The 23,728-nt window shown below is 40.7% G+C and overlaps 2 protein-coding genes across 4 annotated transcripts; both read left to right on the forward strand.

The window, feature by feature from the left end:
- Positions 1–23: 23 nt before the first annotated feature.
- sgk2a (serum/glucocorticoid regulated kinase 2a) lies at positions 24–12,435 on the forward strand. Its single transcript, XM_053425015.1, has 13 exons — positions 24–250; positions 2,099–2,123; positions 2,768–2,829; positions 3,632–3,689; positions 4,373–4,456; positions 6,811–6,942; positions 7,449–7,561; positions 7,670–7,706; positions 7,824–7,910; positions 8,161–8,256; positions 8,730–8,885; positions 9,174–9,263; positions 10,167–12,435. The coding sequence occupies exons 2-13, from the start codon at positions 2,109–2,111 to the stop codon at positions 10,320–10,322; spliced, it is 1,086 nt and encodes a 361-aa protein (XP_053280990.1). The 5' UTR covers positions 24–250; positions 2,099–2,108; the 3' UTR covers positions 10,323–12,435.
- A 2,767-nt stretch (positions 12,436–15,202) lies between these two features.
- On the forward strand, positions 15,203–23,509 carry mybl2a (v-myb avian myeloblastosis viral oncogene homolog-like 2a). 3 transcript variants are annotated; one of them, XM_053425245.1, is made up of 11 exons: positions 15,204–15,443; positions 16,680–16,782; positions 17,160–17,228; positions 17,466–17,558; positions 17,674–17,894; positions 18,014–18,134; positions 18,736–18,956; positions 19,228–19,930; positions 20,499–20,741; positions 21,645–21,845; positions 22,059–23,509. In XM_053425245.1, exons 1-11 carry the CDS (start codon positions 15,433–15,435, stop codon positions 22,656–22,658), a joined length of 2,586 nt encoding a protein of 861 aa, XP_053281220.1. In that variant the 5' UTR covers positions 15,204–15,432; the 3' UTR covers positions 22,659–23,509. The 3 variants fall into 3 exon arrangements, with proteins under 3 accessions (XP_053281223.1, XP_053281220.1, XP_053281221.1); XM_053425246.1 differs by lacking the exon at positions 15,204–15,443 and having other exon boundaries at positions 16,713–16,782; positions 17,442–17,558; XM_053425248.1 differs by lacking the exons at positions 17,674–17,894; positions 18,014–18,134 and having other exon boundaries at positions 15,203–15,443.
- Positions 23,510–23,728: the final 219 nt, after the last annotated feature.

Genomic DNA, 23,728 nt, shown 5'->3' on the forward strand with positions numbered 1-23,728 from the left:
CTTCCGTATGAAACTTTACTTTGACGTGTGGACGAGACACGCAAGGTTACACCTCTATCCTTGTGAGGACATTGCACACACATACCAGCTCCGCCTGTGTAAACAGCCGCCCTCAGGTGTTTTAAACTCAGAAAGTGTCCATCAATGATTCACTCTGTTGAAGTGAACCTTCTTCATACTGACTGACTGTGTTAGAGATCCGACCTGAGATCAGCCTCAGTCCTGAGCCTGAACAAGTATCTGCACACAGGTGAGCAAACTTCTGATTTCACATTGCTGAGCTGTGGTTTGATTCTACAGCACAGAGACGGTTTTCTGCAACATGTCTGTAGATTCTCTCTCGTCTCCTCATTAGTGGTGTTTTTGAGAAGTGTGATCCAATAGACGATGGTGTCTAGATACTCATCAGGTTTATAGTCCCATCGGGTCATTGATCTCCCTGTGTTATCACTATTAGCCTAGTTAGAGTTCAGGCTGTGATAAGAAAATCATTCCTGGTTCCTGAATGTTAGCTTAACTTCTTTTTGTATCTTTGAATAAAAGTCTATGGTGAGAAATTCGAATGAAAGCTCTATAAGTGTGCATAGAAAGATTCTGATTATTTTTTTAAAACGTCTGAAGGATTATGTAAATGTTGAGTCAGGGTCTCAACACTGGGAAGGAAAACGTCTCTTGTCTGTTCTACGGTGGCGAATGTTTGGGATTTTTTAGTTTAGTGTTGATTCAGTGATCCACAGTCTGCTGCTCGCTCTGTGAAGTAAACCTTTGGACACACAGCAGCTGTTTGTTGCTTACCGTTGTTTGCAGAAAATAGATTAACTTGCGTGTGGATGATGGTTGTTAGTAAAAGACATTTATCTCCATTCATTCCTGAGATCATTTGGACCTGCTTGTTGTTGAATCCCTGTTTTTTGCTTTTATTTTTTGACAATCCTTCTGAATCATGCATTATAATATTCAGGCTTTATCCAAACTGCAAAGAAGAAAATCAGTTTTATTATATTGCATTTGATATACATGTATATTCAGCTTTATGAGCTATGTAGAAATGAACACCAGCTCATACACTATCACAGTATTCAATATGTCAACACGTTGGTTCGTGAGAACAACTTGTCTGAATGGACCTTTTCAAACAATTAAGCAAAAGTTAGCAGTGTAATTTAAAAAAGTCTTAATGACACGTGTAAAAGATCAGAAAGTCTCTTGTTGAAAGGAAAGTGAGAGATGTGATGGACAGAGTGTGGAGTTCTTCAGTTCTCTCTCAGATAACACACAGAGGACTTTAAATCAGGAAAAGGAATACAAACTGGATGTACCCAGTGTCCATCTGTCCTGCTCCCAAATGTCAACTTGAGATGCTTTCTGTCTGTTGCCCTATTGTCTTATTATCTTGTATGGTTTTTCAGGGTGTATGAACTTTGGGTAGTTTTTGTGTGTCTTTATCAACTTTATAGATTTAGGGTTCAGTATTTGTCTTTTTTAAACAGTTACATATCAAAAGTGTCACTTCTGTTTTATTCTTTATGCCTTTAGATAGATGTTGAAGAAATGAAGAGAATAATTGAAACTTTTATTTTGTGTGTGTTTGGGGGAAAGAGATGGCGATCCCGTATTTGTTGACAAATTAAACTGAAACAGCAATATTTATGATGTAAACATGTTCGATGATACAGTCCTTACACACCAACAAACACACACACACACACACACACACACACACACACACACACACACACACACACACAGAATATATTCCCAATGGCCCTCATTGTGTATCTTGTTTCTTACAAACGCAAATTACCAGCCGCCCGCTCCACATCCTTCTATCTCTCTCTCTCTCACACACAGACACACACACACACACACACACACACACACACACACACACACACACACACACACACACACACACACGCACAAGCACACTCCCCAGACATAATGGAAAAGGTGGTTATGAGTTTTCTGAGCATCTCAAAGTTGAAAGGATAAAAGCTGATTTGAAAAATCCTCTCCTCTCCTCTCCTCTCCTCTCCTCTCCTCTCCTTTCCTTTCCTTTCCTCTCCTCTCCTCTCCTCTCATGATGCTGACTCTGCAGTGGGAGAGGAATGGCAGACTGTAATGTGAGTACATTGAATTGTTTTAGTTTTTTTAGGTTTGGGTCTTGGTCTGTTTTAACTCTACTTATTATAAGGCGGTTTATTTAATAGATGTCTGCACCTGCTTCTGATGTGTTTTTGCTCTGATGTGATTTCATTTCATGTCACATTATATAAGCACATGTCACCTCAGGGCGTCTCCATACATCATCTTCTTACCTCCAGGAACAATATTCTTTGCTTATGTTGCCTGTAACTCAGTTTCCCAGTTTGTGAAGACAATTCTCTCTCCAAACTAAAATGTTTTATTTTTTAATATGCTCATATTAAACCACTCTCACCAACAGATGAAGCCACCTAAATTTGAAACTCCATATTTTTCTTAAATACATTTCCACACCGCAAAGTTGTGCTTTCACAACTTAGTTATTCTATGATTGTTGTAATGCACAATATTGTTATGTCAACGTAGAGAAGATAGATAGTTAGATAGATAGATAGATAGATAGATAGATAGATAGATAGATAGATAGATGGGTGGAGTAGTAAGTAGTAGTAGATGTTTTCTCGTGGATTTTAATATTTTTTTTTCCCTTGAAATTATTCTAAAATGTAGTTTTCAATCCTCAGTGTGTTGTATTGTATTTATTTTTATTTTCATTCTCCAGATACGGTCACCATCCTCCTCGTCTCAAGAAGATGTCAACCTGGGACCTTCAGCGAACCCAAAGTCAGTAACTCTCCTCTCACTTTCCAGCACATCTCATATGAGTTCCTTTTATGCTTCCAATTGTTTAAGCCAAGATCCATGAATTATTTCCTGTGAAATTAAAAAGAGACAATCTCCAAAATAATGTTAAAGATAGGGATAAAAAAAAAAATCCTGAATCCACCAATTTGTTCGGCTCACCATCAACATGTAGGATATTCTTTCTTTGCCCATGTCCCCTCTCTTCAGTTCTGCTGTTTATGCATAATCCCACTGACAGACAAACAAATCAACAAATGATAAGGATGGAAAACATAACCTCCTTGATGATGGTAATAAGCCATCAACATCTGATGGTATCCCTTCATCTGGATCAGATTTTTTTTAAATATTTTGTGTAATGTGTTCGGTTTAACCTCCACCAAGGCCCAACTGTCCCTTGGAATTCAATCAAGCTGCACCACACTTCACACATTCATGAATTCTTATCTGAGAATTCAGGCAATGTAAAAGAAAAGGAGAATACATTCCTGGCTCCTCCCCCTGATTAGGACTCGCATCCAAAATGCAATAGGTTCTTTCCTGAGCCCTACCACGTCCTTCCACCGACTTTCATTGTAATGCTCTCAACTAACAAACCAACAAATGGACAGGGATGAAAACATGATGGAGGTTCTAACGGCCACTTTTTTGAGAGAATCATTTTCAGCACATTGACTTTTTTCCCAGGTGACTTTTCCAGCTCTTAGAGATGCAGCTCTTCAGCGGTTATTGTGTGATCATGTAAGATGCATTTAATACATTACCCTGTGTGTTGTTTCAGTGCCAGGCCCACTGACTTTGACTTCTTGGCTGTCATTGGCAAGGGGACCTTTGGAAAGGTAACACTCCTACCATTACTTATTTATGAGCCTGAGTCTGAAAGTGTTTCCTCGTTGCGACTCATTCAGCTCACACGCTTTCCCCCAGAGACGCGTCAGTTAAAGTGATTGAAAGCAGACGAGGCTTCTGCGTTGTGACCTTGCACTGAGGACATGAAAATAAATCTGTGGTGCGGGTTATTAATGGCGGGTCATATAGATTGACGGTAATTCTCTGTGGGTTCAGTTTAATTGCTGCTGACGCCGCTCACAGGGTCAGAGAGCGGACCAGCTCGGCCCTGGCTGATCACAATGTGCTGCCAGCTTCATGAATGATTAACTGTACAGTCCACTGAGGCCCCAACATCGGCCAGTCAACGGTGGAGTGAGACAGCAGCAGAGAAGGGTTTCACACAAACTACACAACGCCCTCTTAATACCAATACATTACTTTTATAGCAACTTTGAATTTCAACACACGAATAGTGTTAGTTCTCTTCACAGGACGGAGACGTCTTCTTCTCCTTTTTGCATGAAACACCTCTCCGATTTCTCAGGATCATCTGTTTCCACTGATCCCGCATCTGTGTTGTGTGTGTGCTGATCTCGAGCAGGATTAATGCAGTGTCCTGACAGCGATCTGTGGCGATGGTGGCGCCGACTGTTTACCAAACAAAGCACTAACAAACAAACCCCTCATGCAGGTGCTGCTCGCCAAGCTCAAAGCCGACAGCAAATTCTACGCCGTCAAAGTGCTGCAGAAGAAGGTCATCCTGAAGAAGAAAGAGGTGGGCGCTGCTGTCCTGCACATTTCAGATCACGGCTGCTTCTTTCTGAAGTCGTCATGTTCAGCGATAAAGTCGATTCTGAACCCAAAGGCCACGTAAAAGCACTTTAGTTCTCAAGCTCAGGTCCTCAGCTCGATAAAGGAGAGTTTAGATTTTATTGAAACAAACATTTTGACTTTGTGGTCAGGCCTCAAATAAATCAACTCTTTATTTATATTCCATCAGAACACATTATTTAAAATAAGAAATGCTAACATACTGCTGATATATTTAAAAGTGACATGGCACATTCATTAACAGGCATGCTAAAGTTCAACATGTAATTATGCTAAAGTCCAACATGTAATTGTGCCAGATTTAGCCATGCAGGTTAGTTTTCTATCTGCTTGATGATATTAAACAACGTACAAATGACATATACAAATGCAGAAGTACATTCACACAAACTTAGGCACAAATAGTTAATAGATCACTCATCACTGACAGAATCGTATGATAGCTTATATGAAAGTATGGAGAAAGGTACATAGAAGGCACAAAAGTACAATGATCAGTAAAATAATATATAGACAAAAGCACATAAACACTCAAACAAAAAATACACATACACACAACAATAAAGATAGGAACTGATATAAAACCTCAATCTGAAGCTTGAACTTCTGGCTGAAGAAGGTGAAGGTGGAAAATATGTCAACATGAGCCAAGAGGACAAATCTTTGTGTGTGTGCTTGTGTGTGTGCATACGTGTGTGTGTGTGTGTGTGTGTGTGTGTACAAGTATCTTTGAGTGTTATTAGTAAACAGAGTTTTGACCCAGCAACCCAATCTGAATCTTATCTAATCTACGGCTTGTTCTGTACAAAGGACAATTTTTATGACTCCTAGAAAATAACAGTGCGACTTCAGTGTTTGTCCAACAACTCTCTGAAATGACCTGCTTCACACACTTTGTCGCGTTGTGTGGTTTTTAGAACAAAGACGAGTTGTCCGCATCATTCCTCTGTTTAAGTCTTTATGTACATGTCTAAAACCTAAATTAAAACACTTTAGTTTCAGATTTAATACAGAATTCCACATTTAATAACTGAGAATATTTGCTGCATTTCACAGCTGGAACACTAAATGGTTCACTGCCATTAAGAAAATCAAGACACATGATTTCTTGTTTATTTATTGCTGAGTTGCTCCAACCATGTCCCACAAACTAGCAGGTTAAAAACACTTCAGTATGCAGCCTGTTTGTTTAGAAACATGTAATTCTCACTCTGCCTTCTTCTAACTGGCAACATCAGTGTTGTGGTTCCTCTTGCTCGGCCGGATGTGCAGCCAATGTGAGGAGAAACACTTCCTTCTGGGTTAAACACTGCGTTTGTACTCCTCTTCTTCCCCTCGTACTCCTCTCCCTCTCCGATGCACTTTTTACTCTCAGACTTCTCGCCTACCATCCTCCATTTTCTTCACTTTATAATCTCTTTATTATTTTGGGCAGTCTGAGAACAAAAATGCAGCTTCATTAGATACAATCGGCCATGCCCTTAAATCCACATTCCCACCCCCCCACCCCTGCACGTAGTGACACAGTGAAATCATTACAGATAGAGTAGAAAATGTATGTATAAATAACATTCGCAAAAGAAGGTGGGGAGATGTTTACCCTGTGTATCATAGGAAGCTAAAACTTTAGCATAAAAATAACTCACATCTTGTTTTTGTCCAAAGTGTGTGCACTGTAACTTCAGGCTAAAGAAACAAAAGACAAAACACTTTTTTCTATTTGTATCATCAAAGAACACAAAGGTGCTTTCACCAGTGTGCTGTCATTTACAATAACAGGACTTTAAGTCCTCTTGGAGCATGTTGTAAACCGTGTTCAGCAGAAAAGAAGCAGGAACAACACGTATCATGTATTTATCATGAATCATGTGATAAATACAGAGGCACTAAACCAGCTCAGTGATTTACAGATGGTGTCGTTTATTTCCTCTTGTGTGGCCCATGATCTAAATGTATTAAGAGATAACTTAACAAAGCAATGTCGGTGTTATGTCCCCAGACATTCTAGGGGTGAAGGGGAATAATAAAAAGATCCAAATTTAAAAAACGGTAACTAAAAAGAGAAGATGAAAACAGATAGATCAGGAAATGATTTACAGTTTAACATAAAATGACACAACTGACAGTGAGCTTCTCAAAGGAGGGCGATTAATGAAATCACAGGACATATTTAAAGTAGGTCAGGCCAAAGGAAAACAATCGATGCCACACAGCGCTACAGATGTAAACAACTGGCTCTGGACCGCCTCTTCTCCTTCTCTACCTTCTGTCTCACCTCTTTGTCTTCTCTCTCTTCAGCAAAAGAACATCATGGCCGAGAGAAACGTGCTGCTGAAGAGTCTCCAACATCCGTTTCTGGTTCGGCTCCACTACTCCTTCCAGACAGCCGAGAAACTTTACTTTGTCCTGGACTATGTAAACGGGGGAGAGGTACGTTTTTTAGACTGAATAGATTTAATGTAAGGCCTGTCGAGGGTGAACTCAGTGAATGTGTCCTCAATGTCTGGAGGAGCGAAATCATTCAAACATATAACAACAACGATTATTTCTTAAAAATCTGTTGTTTTTTAATCCTAAACCGGAGAAAGAAATTAAAACAGCTAGACTGTGAATAAACTGGAGTTTGACCTGGTCTGACGTCATGTCGCCTGCTGGACCGTACTTTTTGTTTACCTCTTTGTTCAGCTGACATTTGCATAACAGGCTGCACAGTAACTATGTCGTGATAAATGAACCTCTATTTAATTTTCTCAAATGAAATCACCTTCTATGCTGATGAGCTGATGTTTTACCCCACACCATGAGTGAAAGTGAACTATTATCTGTTCAAATTAATATTGGCTTTGCATGATATATGTGTTTGTGTTCTCCATACTGGCTCACTTACTGTAATATCCCCTCTTTTTCCTCCTCTCTCTCTCTTCCTGGCCCTGCAGTTGTTCTTCCACCTGCAGAGAGAGAGATGTTTCTCTGAGCCCAGAGCGAGGTTCTACGCCGCCGAAGTAGCGAGCGCCATCGGCTACCTTCATTCTCTCAACATCGTTTACAGGTCCGACAGACTCGCACATTCACGGTCACATATTTCTTAGAAATATGAGCTAAATTCACATATGATGATCATTTCTAATGATGATCTGCTTGTTCATGTTCACTGTAGAGATCTGAAACCAGAGAATATTCTCCTTGACTCTCAGGCAAGTCAGAAACCCCTGCATCTGTTTTTGTCACTATTGTAAATACTGTATGTGTAATTATATATATATACATAATTGCTCTGAGTGAAGAATACCTGCTCATGTCTGTGTGTGCAGGGCCATGTGGTACTGACAGATTTTGGGCTGTGTAAAGAAGGTGTGGAGCCCGAGGGAACGACCTCGACTTTCTGTGGGACTCCAGAAGTGAGTGAGAAATATACGGACATGAGACGATCAAAACACAAATCTGTCATATTCCATACATGCATCATCCCTTGTTTTTTTCTTCCAAAGTAATGAGCGACTCTGTAGTGATGCCAGTTTTCGCCAAACTGACACCAGTCGATTCAAATTGACAGAGATTATAAAGGTCATGTGCAGTAAATCTTGTCTTCCCTTCCCTTAATCATGTTCTCTCTCTTTCCCTCCTTTCTATCCATCCCTCCATCTGCAGTACTTGGCTCCAGAGGTTCTTCGTAAGGAACCGTATGACCGGACAGTGGACTGGTGGTGTCTGGGAGCAGTTCTCTATGAGATGAACTACAGTCTGGTGTGTGTGTTTGTATGTGTGTGTACAGGTATAACCTAATATGTTGTTGGGACCTAAATCCATTTATATAGTCCCACTATGAGGACTTGTCTTCCTTTTTGGTAAAAAAAAAAGCAAGTCACCATAACTTAAATCAATAGAGTTTAAGGTTAAAACATTATGAGTTAGGTTTCAGTCAAGTTAAGTCAAAGTTAGAGTTAAGGGTTAGGTTTAGGCAACTAGTAACTACTTCACATTCAGTCCATATGTACAGGTTAAGGTGTCAAAGGTCAAACTTGATGCTTCAGTATGTTTTTAATTCTTATAAATTGCCTTCATCTTCATCTCCCTTACACACAGCTGGTATAAGACTAAACTTATATATCCCTCATGGAATTTCGGTTTCCTTCGGAGTGACTGTACTGTATCTCGGCAAATTAGCTAAATTGTATCGCGTGACGCTAATGTTTTCCGCGCTCGTCCCTTTGCTTCAGCCTCCGTTCTACAGCCGTGACGTCAGTGAAATGTATGATGGGATCCTCCACAAGACGCTATCTCTGCCTCAGGGGAAGTCTGAGGCCTTGGGCTCTCTGCTGGTGGGTCTCCTGCAGAAGGACCAGCACCGACGCCTCGGGGCCATCGCTGACTTTGTGAGTGTGATCAAAAGAATTCTCAACTGTAGCTGCACAACAAGACAGATGCTTTCCCAGAGGGGTCACAAGCTAAGTCTGAGACAAAGGATAATTTCAAAGGGCAACTACATTAAATTTAGCTTGAACCATGGACTAGTCTCAGCCCTTCATGAAAATATAAGACAATATTTTAAGGGTTTGGACTTTTTTTAAGGATATATGACATTTTGAATCTGAAATCTTGATAGGAAGTTCTGAAAATGATGGTATATTCATATTCTGTACGTTTCTTTCTTTTATTTATAGTTAGAAATAAAAAACCACCCCTTCTTCGCTCCAATCAACTGGGACGACCTCGACCACAAGAGAATCACTCCTCCCTACAACCCCAATGTGGTGAGTCTGCTCCTGCTCCCTGTCGTCAGTCAGCTGTGTGTGTGTCCCTGTAGACACTCTGGTGCCTTCTCACATATCTGCTGCACTATCTTTTACTCAACCTCCATTTTTCAGTGACAATACCCCCTCTTGTTGTCTTCTCGAAAGCTGATCCACTGCACATTTTCTCAAATTCCTTAATCCCCTGTTCCCGATGTCAGTCCAGTTCAGCCTCGGTTAGAGTTTGACTCTCGTCACTCGTGGTCACATTTTGTGTGTTTTATTTTTATTTATGCTTCATCCCCTGATCATATTTGTCAAATTTGCCCGATAGATGTCAACATTATTTTTCTCTAAAGAATTTTAGTTAGTTAAATTTTTTAATTGTAACTGACAATTAGTTAATCATCTCATCTTCATATACAAACAATTTATAGATTATTATACTTATTAATATCAATTACTGAAATTATTATATATATAATTTCAGCTTAAAACTATCACTTTAGTTAGTAACAAGGCACTTAACACATTAAAACTGAAGGATTGAGTGAAAAGAAAATGGAGCATCAAACATTTGCGCACAAATATAAGAATGAAAATGTTACAAATGAGAAAACAGTCAAAAATAAAGTACAGTTAATCGTTATAAAATGATGAAACAGCCGGTAACATCAGAGCTAGATTTAAAGACAATTTATGAATAAAAATAAAGTCCTGAGAAAGCACATCTTTAAAAAAAGTCTTTAAGAGATTGATTTAAAAGCCAAAAATAAGACAAAATCAGTGTGGGAACCCGCATGTAACCATAGTAACAACAATGATGATGTAAGGACAGCTACTCGTTCGTCCTGCTAAAAAAAAAACAAATGAAAACCTGTCAGCAGAAACTTCACCTCATTACCCGATGACCTCATGTTTCAGAGAGGTCCAGCTGACACTCAACACATTGATCCAGAGTTCACCAGAGAGATGGTTCCCAGCTCGGTGGGTCGGACGCCGGAGCTCAACGCCGGCACCAGCTGCAACAACGCCTTCAATGGCTTCTCCTTCGTGGGCAACGACGACAGCTTTCTGTGAGACGTTGAGGTCTCGTGGAAACAAGAGCTCCTCCCACACCGTGGTACCCACTGTGTATTTATCATGTTTGACCTCTGTGGAAATTTCCAAATAGTTCCTCTTGAGGGTGTAGTAAAAAGGGGGCCTCGTATAAAACCCACTGCCTGCGATGAGGTATTTTTAAAGGTTCAAAGATGGCGGTCGACAGATTAATGGAAGAATCAATATACATTGTCTTGCTAATTTGTTGGGCCACCATGAGGCGCCAGAACAAGTGTGGTGCACGTTGATTCTACAAGTCTCTGGATGGATTGGTCACTATTTTTCTAAAATACATTCCCTCATTTGGTTCGGATGTTGATGCTGGAGAGAGCTGTTTAAATGAGACCAGTCAGGATGAGACCAGGTGACACTGATTCCGATCATGTTCATGCCCGTGCTCCATGGAAACTTGTTGTTCTCTTTCTCTACTAGTTTTTTTAAGGGTTTGGGGGGATCTTACCAAATACACAAGGCTCTTAAGATGTGGGAGAAACTTTATATTCGTTTTGCAAAGAAATGATGAACCTGTTAAAAGTTGTTTGTACACATCTCTGTAGAGGGGGTGTAAAATACACAACCCTTATCTTCCAGTGTGCTTTAAAACTGAGATTCAGATCCAGAAAACCTAAAGAAATTACTTTAGTTTTTTTCAATGATATGGAGACAGTTTGTAAAAATGTAGCTTTTAAATCGTTTTTTAACACCAGATATCAGTGTGATGTTTTTGCCAGATTGTTCAGGACTCTATTGGCTTTGACCTGATTTGACACTGTTGTGCAGGATAAGATTTCTCAGGGAAACTGCTGCTTCACTCTGTGACACAAGGACAGCTTGTTGTGCCTCACAAACTTCCCATGCTTCCTGTTCATTCGTTTTTCTTACTACATAAAACAGCACATAAAAAAGAAAAGATAAAAGTACGATGTTAAGAAAGCAAGTGATGAAAAAATGGATTCAGCTGGGGTTTTCTTCCTCCTTAAAAACCTGAAGAAAATATTTGATCAAAGGAACAAAGGAGGTTGGGGAAAAAAACAGTACATGATGTAAATGATGTTGTTTATTTGGTTTATGTGAATTATGCTTTTATTTCAATGCTGGAAACTAGGACATTTTTCATATTTGTTTGTCTGGACATTATTATAGACAGTGATATTAATTAGTTTTATTTCATAATATGTAACAGGCTATAACTTAGATTATATATAAAGATGGACGACGTATCCCAACTTCCTCCCAATATCCCAGATACAAATGCTGCCATATTTTGCATTGCATGCTGCTGGAAAAATGAACACAGACAGAAACCATATCTGAGATACTTTTATTTTACATGTATTTTGAATTTTTTACCTTTGCTCCGCTAACATGGGAGGCAGGATTTATTACCTTTTGGCTTCACTTTTGGGGCGCTGTCATGTCATCCATCTTTAAGTACAGTCTATGGGCTAAATTGTTTGTGTCATTGTGAAAATACTGTATCTAGCATCTATAAATATACAGTAGCAATAGGATCATGTTCTGCAGCCATGGGATTTTATCAGTGTAAACCATGAAGTGCCTCTCCGCCTTATTAGAGATGGATGGAGTTAGATGTTGGCAGTGGCGGCTGACAGTTAGAAAATGAACATGTGATGTCCTTGAGTTTGATTTATATTGTCTTTCATATACACATGCAGTCTTGTTAATGCGTCTGATATTAAAGAAGCAGCAATTCCAGAAGAAAGCACATTACTATTTACCTCCTCGAAAGTTTTAATTTCTCAGAACACTTGATTAGATGCTTTTCTATGAAACTAAATACACTAACAGGGAAATCACAATGTATTAACGGCTTTAAATGAATGAATGAATGAATGAAAGGTTGGGACAGGAGACAAATGCTTCTCTGACTCTGCTTGTTCACTGTTTGCCTTTCTAAAAAATGTAACCCTGCGTGAGAAGCTGTCACTCCCGACTGATCCTGTAAACACAGAGCTGTCACGCTGCCAGCAGCAGCAGCATTATGGGCTGATGACTGCAGAACAAAAATCCATATGTGTGTGGGTGTGTACATAGTAAACATGTTAATAAATCAAACAGATGTCCAAACGTTGACATGTTCTTTTGATTGAACCATTACACATGATGACGTGTGCATAAAAGAAACAATGTTCTTGATGACTAACCAGCATGTAATTGTTCTAAGTTGCAATACTTTGATTAATCTTGAGTTTCTCCATTTCATATTTAGATATAGGTGCATAACGTAGAGCTTCTTAAACAGAATGCCTCTTTCAGGAAAAACTGAGTGGATTGCAAATCCACTCAGTTGTAACTAGAAATATCCGGCGGTCCAACAGTATGTAGCAGTGCATTACTGCATTTACAATCCTAATCATATATAGTAAAGTGTACTTGAGTAGAGTAATTTGACTTGTGTTACTTAAAGAACATTCTGCTGATAATACTTGAATTTACACATAATTTAAAATCTTGGACTTCAGATGCTAAGTGTTTCTGGACTCAAACCTGTCAGACCACTTGAGTACGTGATAACATTACAGCAGCTCTGTTGGCAACACTCACAGGAGCTCCTCTAACAACCTGTAGCACAGTGGTTTCTTAACCATGACCTACTGATGGTTGGGTATACAGTGTGTGTGTGTGTGTGTGTGTGTGTGTGTGTGTGTGTGTGTGTGTGTGTGTGTGTGTGTGTGTGTGTGTGTGTGTGTGTGTGTGTGTGTGTGTGTGTGTGTGTGTGTGTGTTTCCAAGGGTGTCAGTAAACTGTTTTCATCTGTGAACACTACAAACAGATCCCAGTGGAATAACTGAAACCACAATACAAAAATGAAACACTCTGTAGGTAATGGCATTGCTAATTTTATTTCACAGTCATGTACAGCTTGTACACCATTTGTATGTGTTTTTATTCAATGTGAAATCAGTACGTCTTTTCAGATATTTTTCTCCTTAACTTAAAAGTAACCTCATTTCTGAGGGTCATTACAGAAAACGTCTCACACAACCCAATGACACGTCACGTCTCGGAGGCAGTGGGGGCCTTAAGGAGGAAGTGGAGTTGTGTTGCTAGTTCAATGCCCAAACCCCTGCTGTGGTTGTACTGGGCGCATCCCAGCGTGAACATGTGCAACTGTCTTAGTAACTTGTCATCAGTGAAACATCCCTGAGTGCATATAATGTGGTTTAAAAAAAAATACAAACTCAAGATCACTCATATCAAATTAAATGATCCTAATAAATGGAACAATTTATAGAAATAGTAAATATGGAAAGTAACAGGTCAATAATCAGGTGAAAAGATGCAGCTTTAAAAGCAGCTCACAATCTACAATACTGTAGAATGGCCCCACTTAGTGGTAAACAAGTGAAATACAACAGAAGCCAAGGTTGTGTGATACACACACATGCAAAACTGCATTAACAGATATGATTTCCCACATTTTCACCACTACCATTGTGTGAGTGACACGAAGGCGACAGCTTTCAGGTTCCTAGGCTGTGTTCGTGATACACATTCAAAATATGGTCTGAAGATAAACGTGTACATTTTGTTAGAGACCCACTGGTTCAAGTTACCGTAGTAACTGTGAGGAGCCGACAGTTGCTTGGCAACACTGAGAGCAGAGCGAAGGACTGAGACTGAAACGTGCAAAGTGAACAAGGCTGTGCAACTGACACACCCACCCACACACACACACGCGCACACACACACACACACACACACACACACACACACACACACACACACACACACACACACACACACACACACCCACACACACCAGTATATCTTAATATTTTCTATAAAATATCTTTCAGTCACATGCCTTGATAACAAAGGCTATGGCCAACTAAAAGTCTTAAAAAATGTACAGTGCTGGTAACCAAACAAATTACGCCTAATAAAAGTATATCATCCATAGATTGTGAAATAAGATGGATGACACGTCTCCTCTTCCTCCCACTATGCAGAAATTAAGCTAAATTACCCTGGATACGAACGCTGCTATTTTGCAGCTTTGGAGCCAAGTCAGCACAGTTGTGATTGGGTGATGGTCCAGTCGATATACCTGCTCGACCAATTGGGAATAAGTCTCAGATGTCTCTAATGACGTTTCACCTCATTTTTATAGCATTAAATTACTAATTAAATCAAACTAACTGGAAAAAGTAACACCCCATACATCAGATTTATAGAACTACCTAAATGATTGAAAACCTCTTGGAGAAAAATGTATTTGATGTGTGCTTTAACTTTCCCATCCATGAACATGGAAGAGGCGTGATTTATGACCTATATGGATTTATGACTATATATATTTGTTTTGTTTTTACAAATTCACACATTGAAATACATTGCTGCATTTTACATGCACACAAAAGGCCATAAACAACTGCAGGCTGCGAAATTATTCAGGAACTTATTAATCAGAAAAATATGATTGACACTTAGAATCGTCTGTATTATTGCATCCCCATAATGTACTGTGAATTAAAATCTTCGCACCACACTACTCTGCCATGGACCGGTCCACTTGCTGCATTTAATATCTCTGGTATCAGTCTTTTACATGGATTATAATAATTCACTATCTCTATGCTGTCTGTTTCTGTCCATACTTGGATTTCTATTGATTCTTGTTCTTTACCAATGTTATTAACAGTGTACCTCATCCCACTCCTCACAACGATTGCAACCCCTCCACCTGGCTATTCCCCTTTCACTGACGATTTCGTCTACTTGTGGACCAAAAATCTCCTCTCCCGCCATTGACTTCAATTCCCATCTCACCTTCTGATCCGTCTCTTCCCACCTCCTGACCATTCACAGCCCAGTAGTCGCCAACCACCTCCGCCTCCTGTTCATCTCCGGAACCAGTTGAGCTCATGGTTGAGCTGCCATAGTGTTGTTGAACACGCCCCTCGATTGTCCCCACGGTGCCACAACTTCCGGTTTCTGTGTTGTAGTAGCACACGTTTTCATCGAGTGTGTTTGGCGGCGGCACCGTACGTGTTTGTGTAGAAAGAAGTTGAGTGTGCAGCGGCAGCAGTGTGGAGGAGGCAGAGACCCGAGACAACACAGCGGACATGTCGCGCGGGTGAGTTAGGGAACGTGCTACTCAACTTCCTGCTGTTTGAGGAACTACAATGTGTGTGTGTGAGATCGGGATGGACATGGACATGTCTCCCAGCTGTAAAGTTGACAGTCTAAAGTTGTTGTAGTTTTGAAAGAAGAGGTCTCTTTGCTGTAGAGATCGTGTGAGAACGAAAAGTTGAGCCCCATAGTTTCCCGTAAGCAGTTGCTCGATTTGACGTCAATGCAGGAATTTCTTTATTATCTCATCTTCAAGTCACACTCATTAGGATGATCGCTAAATTTCGCCTTCAAAAATGTCGCGTAGGTTTGCGGTGTTTGTCAATTAACGTTATCTTCATCGTGTACAAGAGTTAGCCATGCTAAGCTATTTCAACTTCCCTATTTTGGCTCCCTGCTGCGAGGCACAACCAGTAACCGTAAAGTTTACACAAAGTCATTGAGCACAATGTGCATGCTTGGTGTATTCCCACGGTATCTGCTTAGTATTTAAAGTAAAACATCACAGACTCAGTTTACTAAATACACAACAACATATTTCTGAGGGTGTTGGAAATGATAGTGAAATAGTACATACTCATGGAAACTGGATGAATACTTCTAAATGAATAGCCAGGTTAAAGGTTCAGCATGTAGAATTGAGTTGTCCTCCACCTTCCAAACATGAGCGGGAACCTATGGTGGCCTTTAGTTGTCATAAAAACTCAAAAGGTTTCTGGGCTACTGTAAAAATAACCCGCTCCTGATGTAACTATTAAGTATTTAAATATAAAGGGCCAATTCTACGGCAAAGAAAACCACAATTTGTACAATTTAGATGAAACACACTCGTGAAAACATCAGTGGGATTATTTTATATTCAATTTCTGCCAATAGATCCCTTTCACCTTAATCTTACACACTGGACCTTTTTAAATACTGTTTATTAATCAGTTGTAGCATCTTGTTCTTCATAGGCCTGGAGAGTGTTGATCTAATTTCACATCTCTCTTTGAGCACATCACTCAGACTTTTATTTGTAGCATTTAACACACTCCCTCCAAACAGAGGGAAGTATTCGCTGATGTTTTAACGGGTTAGGTTTATTTGATGTGATCAAATATACAGTATTCATATCAACCATATAACGTGTTGATCTCTTAGTGCACATTGTCTACATTTAGCTGAGACGTCTGATGTTTATTTCCAATGTGTTTTCCAATGTGAAAGCTATTTATATGATTTCTAACTGGGTTTGCAGCATGGAAGAAAGCAGGGATAGTAATCTATACATCAACACTGACTCGGACACAGCCAAGAAGACTGATCCTCCCAAGTTGAGAGTCAAATGGACTCAGGAAGAGGTGAGTGAAAGGAAGACATTAAAACCTATTTCGTCCTTTCAACACTCTGATATTCATATTTTGGCCACTTACCAGTTAATGTTATCTGGAGCTACTCACTATATTTTCAATACTTAATTACATTGGCCACTTAAATTTGATGCTGCATGCTAACAGGAGGACGGACGATGCTTAAGCAAATGCCACATTTATTTGTTAGCTAATGTTAAATATAACTATAAATTCTATAAAAACTACATGGCTCTCACAACTATCCTAGTCTCCCTGATTTACCCATTTTGTTGTTATGAGTTCCTGATAACCGGTACCCGTTAGTCGACATTAAAGCTGACATTAAATTATTGTGCATCTGGAAAATGATTTCTTCCTCTGTTCAGGATGAAAATCTCAAAATTCTGGTCAACAAATTTCCGGACGATTGGAGAACCATCGCCTCTGTTTTAGTCGTGAGTATTCAGAAATCAAATCGGTTGAGAAAGAGAATGAATGAATCAGCGATGTGAACTAAAGCTTAATGGAACGGGTGAAAACCCAGATAGGTTGGAGATGTGTGTCTATAATTTAAAAGGAAATGTAAATCTCTGAAGGCTAACCAATGTCCTACGGTGAATATTTAAACCTTGACTAATGCAAAAACCTGCTTTACTAATTAAAAGAAGGTTTATTTCTTCTTGCCATGACAGGGGCGGACAATAATCCAGTGCAGGCGCCGCTGGAATCAACGTCTGAATCCTGTTGTAGTGAAAGACAACTGGACCAAAGAGGAAGATGAAAAGGTTTAAAAAATGACACAGAAAATCAGATACAGACTTTACTTAAAGAGTTTTTTACCGAATATTGTCCCATCTCACGTTGTACTTCTGCATTTGCACGTGTATCTGCTTTGGACAGATAGCAGAGATGGTGGGCTTGTACGGCACCAGCCAGTGGTCTTTAATTGCCAAGTCCTTAAAAGGGCGGTTGGGGAAAGATTGTCGTTTGCGCTGGTACAACCAGCTTGACCCACTGATCAAAAAGAAACCCTGGACTAATGAAGAAGAACTTATCCTCTACAAAGCCCAAGCCGTCCTAGGGAACAAGTGGGTTGAGATTGCCAAGCTGCTCCCTGGAAGGTGGGCTAGTTTGTGGTGAAACTTGACGAGGTTGATGTAAAGCAGTCGCGTGGCTGCTGCAGTCTATTTTTATCAGGGACGACGGTGATTTGAATGCACACTTTTTATTTCTCTTGAAGGACAAACACGTCCGTGAACAATCACTGGAACTTCCACATGAAACAGAGGGTGTATCTGGGCTTGTTCAAAAGTGCTGCTGAAAGCATTTCCCTTGATACTCAACCGTCTGCGGAAGGACAGGTATTTTGAGAGACATTTTGCTGGTACTTTGTAAAGCTCATTGCTTCTCATTTCCACGCTCTGCTGCAGTTTATCAATCATCACTGGGATGTTGATGGTAAAAATGCTGATCAACCGCTGATCGGGGGCTTTTGTCGATGACTTGGAAAAACACAATTGCAACTGACAATCTGGCTGAAAATTGTGTAGTGTGAACTACACTTTAGAGTGAAGGAAGCCCCTACCCAGTATTGGTATGGTAATACATGCCAGGTGATTGTATTACACTGCTTGCTTTAACTCATAAAACTGGTATTTTTATTAAGTTATTACAAAGTTATAATGAGTGTTTTGGTCATTTGTGGGTTGCTGATCAGACTATGAACGAAAATAATAAGATATTTCTGCCCTGAGAGTATTCTGGATTATCATAAGATGTTGCGTTACAGGTGGACTTTAAGTGTGACGTTTTGTTAGACGCTGAGCCAAGTCCTGTCGTGATTTCTTTCCTGGCAAAACTTTAAGAGCTGGTTTTGGATGCCTAACTATAAAAGTCTAAATGTTTAAGATATTCCCAGCTGGCCGACTTGGTTTTATTCTCCTACTTATTGCTTTTCTGCAGGTCAGGCAGAACTCCAGACAGGAGGTGGCTGATCCACCTCCAGAAGCTTTGGCCTCATTGGGAGAGGTCTCCTCTCCGAGTCCCCCCTTGACCCCCAGCTCAAGTTCCAGTTCCAGTCCCAGTCCCAACTCAGGTGCTCCAACAGCAGCCACGGCGGTGGACCAGAAAAAGTTTGTTGATGCAGCACTGAGGATGATCGCTGACGACATGCTGCCATTCAGGTGATCTTCAGTGCTCGTTGCTGTCTATTTGTCCCTGTGGGGTAGTTGTCAAAATACCCAAGTTTGTTCATCTGCAAGTTAAAGAACTTACTTGATGAGTCTGTGTTCCTTGGTCGATCAAGCAACTATATTTGTGTTTATTGAATTACTGCACTAAAGCAGAAAGGCTAGTTATCCGAATTTCTACCAAGTGGTGATGTGGAAATCTGATCACCAGTCTCTATCACCTCCTCACACACTCGCCACATTAATGATTCTTTGTTCCACACAGTTTTTTGGAAGGCGCAGGCTTTAGGAACTTTGTCAGTTCCATTAGCCCTGAATACAACAGGCTATCCCAGCGGGCCATGAGCCTGCAGCTCTACAATGATGTGGAAAGAACAATCAAGCCTCAGCTGATCCGTGACTTTAAAGCCTGCCTTGCAAGCACCAAAGAGGGTGAGAAACCCATTCATGTCACGTTTGACCTTTGGGCTGGGAATGAGTCCCAACCAGTGGAGGAGCCCGTCGTCGTCGTGCAGCTCCACTTTGTCAGTGATTCCTGGCAGATCCGGCGTCCCATCGTGGCGGTCCGACATCTACGCCACAAAAACCTCAGTGCCGCTGTGGCCAGCGAGCTGGAAGACGTGCTGCTCAGCTACGGCATATTTCCTCGCAGCATCGGCTTCATCCTCACCAACCAGGCCAAAGAAACCTTGTCAGAGAACAAGTTGTTCTGCGACTACAAAATCATCTGCTCCGCCAACAAGGGAGAACCAAATGGGAAGGAGACACTGGCATTTTTGTCCAACCAGTTGCCGGAAACCGAGTCCCCTTTTTCAGAGACGCACATCGGGAAAAGGATCACCTGTGTGGCCAGTACACTGCAGCTAGTAATCAAGGAGGCACTGAGGAACTCCAGAGTGGTGGAGAACATGCTCTTACAGGTCAACAACGTAGTGGCTTTCTTTAGGAGCAGCGCCTACTGGAGTGAGGTAGGAGAAATATACGAGCATACGTATTTCACGCTCCCTGTCAAAGTATTTTTTATATTACAGATTATTAGATTTCACATCGAGAGAGTTGGCACTAGGCTGTGTTGTGCTTTTCATTAAGTTTTTATAAATCACTGCATTACGTGTGCATATCAATCGCAGAATATCTCACATTAAATAATTTCGACTGTGTGGGGACACACTAAATCCCAGACATCAGACTTACTGGTAGTATCTAATGTAAAATACATTTCCTTTTGTTAACTGTCAAATAAATGGTTATACTCTATCCTTTATCTATATGCCTTAAAACTGAGGGGTTGCGGCGGGGCTGCAGCCAGTCCAAACCTGACACTGGGTCAGAGGAGGGTTATACGATGGACTGGTCTATTTACAAATATCTTGTTATGTCTCATTCAGTGTCATTACTGTCTTTCTGTGCTAATTTTTTCCTTATGTTGGGCACATGTTATCATTAATCTTTATGGTAACACTGATTCAAAAAGGTAAGATGCTTACTTCTTGATTTGGTTCAACCTCACCATTTTGTGTCATTTCGTTCATTTAGGTTTTGCTGAGGGAGTGCAACGTGTCTCTGTGCCCATCTTCCAGTAGCTGTCGCTGGAACTCCATGATGCTGTCTTTACGCCGCATGGTGCAGGAGTCTGCTTGGAGCGCCGTTTTAAAGGTCCTTGCCCTGGCCCGCATAGAGGCCAGCGACACAGCCAGCGCCCCTCCACTGATCATGGTCAAGAGGGAGCAAGTTTTGGACATCCTGAGTCTCCTTGAGCCCTTTGAGGAGGCCTTACAGGTAAAAGAGGACGTCAATCCTCACTCCTTTAGGACCTATTTGTGGGCCTTAATCAAGCAAAGATTCAGTGTGTAGGATTTAGTGGCATCTGGTGGTGAAGTCGCATTTTACAACCAACCATTTTACAACAGACAGATTAACATTTGCTTCTCGCTCCCCCTTCCGAGCATGTAGGAGTGGCCTTAAGATAACCAAAACTCAAAAGACCCCTCTCTATATCCTATGTTTGGTTTCTCTGTTCAACATGGCGGCCTCTGTGGAAGAGGACCCCCCTCTCAATGTAGGGAACAAAGAACAAAAACACCCCAAATTTGTTTCAGGTGATAATAAACTAATTGAAATATAATTTTGATCATTATTTTACAAACTCTGTTGATTAATCCCCTCAGTCCTACACACTGGACCTTTTTAAGAAGAAATGTGAATGTCCCTGAGTGACTGACATTGAGTGATTTAAGATGACGGCGTACGAGTGGCAGCTAGTTACAGTAGCTCCGACCTCTTTCTGTGTTTTTGTGTGTGTCTGTACTTTTTGCGTGTTTTCATTGACAGTGGTTTTGGCCGACTGTGTGCTTCTAGGGATGCTTAACTGTTGAGCCTAGTTATGTCTATTTTGACCTGCCTGCTGCTGTAACAAGTGAATTTCCCAGAGGTGTGGATCAATAAAGATCTATCTATTCTAATCTTATAATGAAGCACTTTAGCCATTAGCTGCTAACAATATCCAAGATGAAACACTGCATGTCTTAATTAGTTGTACATTGAGCTTTAGTTCAAGGATAAGACCTTTCTTTTTCCTTGTGAACCCCTAAATACAAATACATTCCAAAAAGTATTTGTTATAGAGATATTGTTTGTAGAAGAGCACGTGTGAACATTTCCCTTTTGCCTCTTACAACTAAGGTCCTGCAAGGAAATGGTGTGACCATATCTTTCATCATACCCTCTCTCATTGGACTGGATAAAATCTTGGAAAGCAGTGCCACCAACTACATCCACTTCAACAAGGCTCTGCGCAAAGGCCTCTACACACAATTCCAATCCCTAATTCACCAGAGGGACATGATACTCGCTGCTGTGCTTAACCCTAGGATCAAAATGCAGGTACTGATTTAGCAGAGAGCTCTGACTGTTCTGTCAACTATTTACTATCCAGAGAGCTGATGAACTGAATGCTTCAAAATGCAATTTTGCAGGGGCATCTTAATTTTGATTTAAAACTCAGTATATTTGTTTATATATTTAGCTCTATGTTGTATATGTGGAGTGTATCAATTAAAATATCTCGCCCTGTCTTGCATATATTTTATTTTTCAGCCGTTTGCTGATGTCAAACTGGATTACAAGACAGGTTTCCTGTCTCCGCCAACAAAGCACCTTGCTCACACCATCATGGAAGCCACATTAGAAAAAATGGGGGCCTTACCACCTCCCTCTGTGCAAGCTGATAAATACCAGATCAAAAAGGAGTTTAAACAAGAGCCCGAGGACCAAGAGGAGAACCAGACCAACACAACAATGGAGGCATCTGGTGCCTGCGAAGATGAAAACAACCGCGATGGAGTCAGTGGAAATGAACTCAAGCGCAAGTCCATCTTCAGCTTCCTCCAACTGCCTGCAAAGACCATGAAGTCTGAGTCTGAGCTTGATATGTACCTGGCTGAACCGCTGTGGGAGAGCAACTCCAGTCTACTGTTTTGGAAATCTGCTGATCGGTTTCCCATGCTCCAGGCAATCGCCAAAAACCTGCTGGCAGTACCGGCCACCTCGGGCGGCTTCGACAAACTCTTTCCAATGGCTGCATGTATTGTAAGAGCCAAGAGTAACCACCTTCCGCATCACACCACAGAGAGACTGCTTATATATAAGGACTCCACAAAGACTGTAAAAAAGCACAATGGGGCCAGTAAACACTGATGGATCCAGTTATGAATGGCACTGGTTGATCTTTTCTTCATACTCACTGTTTTATGCTAGTCACATCACATTAAACAAAAACTCAGCCTTCACTAAACTGTAAATGGTGTTTGCACATCCACAATCTCTCAATATCTCAGACTTGGATGTACTTGTGAAGCTGTATTCCCAAGTTGGATTCATACCTAAAGAAGGTTCAGGCCAGAGGATTGAACAGTGATTTGCATGTTGCAGCTTTTTCAGTTCAAACTAAAATGAAAAACACAAACCTGCCATAATACCTAATATATTTTTTACGATGCTTAAATCAGATATGCAAGAACAGTGCTACACATCAACCGTTTTCTCGTGATGGAGAAATGTGCTCTCCTCAGTGCAGCAGGTCAGTGGATAGCTGATGACTGAATGTTTGTAAAGGTTTTTATTAGTTGTACTTTGTTGGCTCATGACAGTGAACTGAATGAGAATGCAAGGTCTTCTTTGTTTATATCTTTCATTTTTTATGGCCGTCTTGTCAATGTGCAGCAAGGAGTGTTTCTCAAGATGCAAACAGCTTTCTGATCAGTTTTCATCCGGTTTCTAAGAATGTTTTCCTGTTGGTAAAGATCCTCTACAGCCCAGTTTCATTCATTCTCTACAATCTATGGTTTGGCTGTTGTAGATTGGCAGGGTTAGAAGGTTAGAAACAAACTGAAGTTCACATTGAATAACAGTTGACTGATTTTGATTTCAGGACATTTTTTTCTCTACAGTTTCTTTACGGCCCAGTGTTTTCATTCATGTCAGAGAAGTTTTCTTATTTGTAACACCATGTGCCTAAGAATAAAACTATTGCTGCAATAAGCTTGGAATAGTGACTGTAAAGACTGACAAGTTATTAAAAAATGCATATTTTAAAAAGCCGGAAGGTGGACGCCGCCTCCAGCAGGTAAACCCGGGAAACTCCCGGGAGGAGAGCCGCAGTCCGCCGGGTCCACTCGCTGAGGAGCAGCACCGCCAGAGACACTTGTGCGACACGCTGCCTCCTGGGCCAGAGCGTCAAGTTGCACGCCGTGCTACAGAAAACAAGG

The sequence above is a fragment of the Pleuronectes platessa genome, chromosome 6 (genome assembly GCF_947347685.1).
Source record: "Pleuronectes platessa chromosome 6, fPlePla1.1, whole genome shotgun sequence".
Taxonomy (NCBI): domain Eukaryota; kingdom Metazoa; phylum Chordata; class Actinopteri; order Pleuronectiformes; family Pleuronectidae; genus Pleuronectes; species Pleuronectes platessa.

Coding starts and splice junctions, on each gene's coding strand:
- sgk2a (XM_053425015.1), top strand. Junction 3,690..4,372: donor GCAAGGGGACCTTTGGAAAG/GTAACACTCCTA, acceptor CCCCTCATGCAG/GTGCTGCTCGCCAAGCTCAA. Junction 7,707..7,823: donor ATATTCTCCTTGACTCTCAG/GCAAGTCAGAAA, acceptor CTGTGTGTGCAG/GGCCATGTGGTACTGACAGA.
- mybl2a (XM_053425245.1), top strand. Junction 17,229..17,465: donor CCATCGCCTCTGTTTTAGTC/GTGAGTATTCAG, acceptor TTGCCATGACAG/GGGCGGACAATAATCCAGTG. Junction 19,931..20,498: donor GCAGCGCCTACTGGAGTGAG/GTAGGAGAAATA, acceptor TCGTTCATTTAG/GTTTTGCTGAGGGAGTGCAA.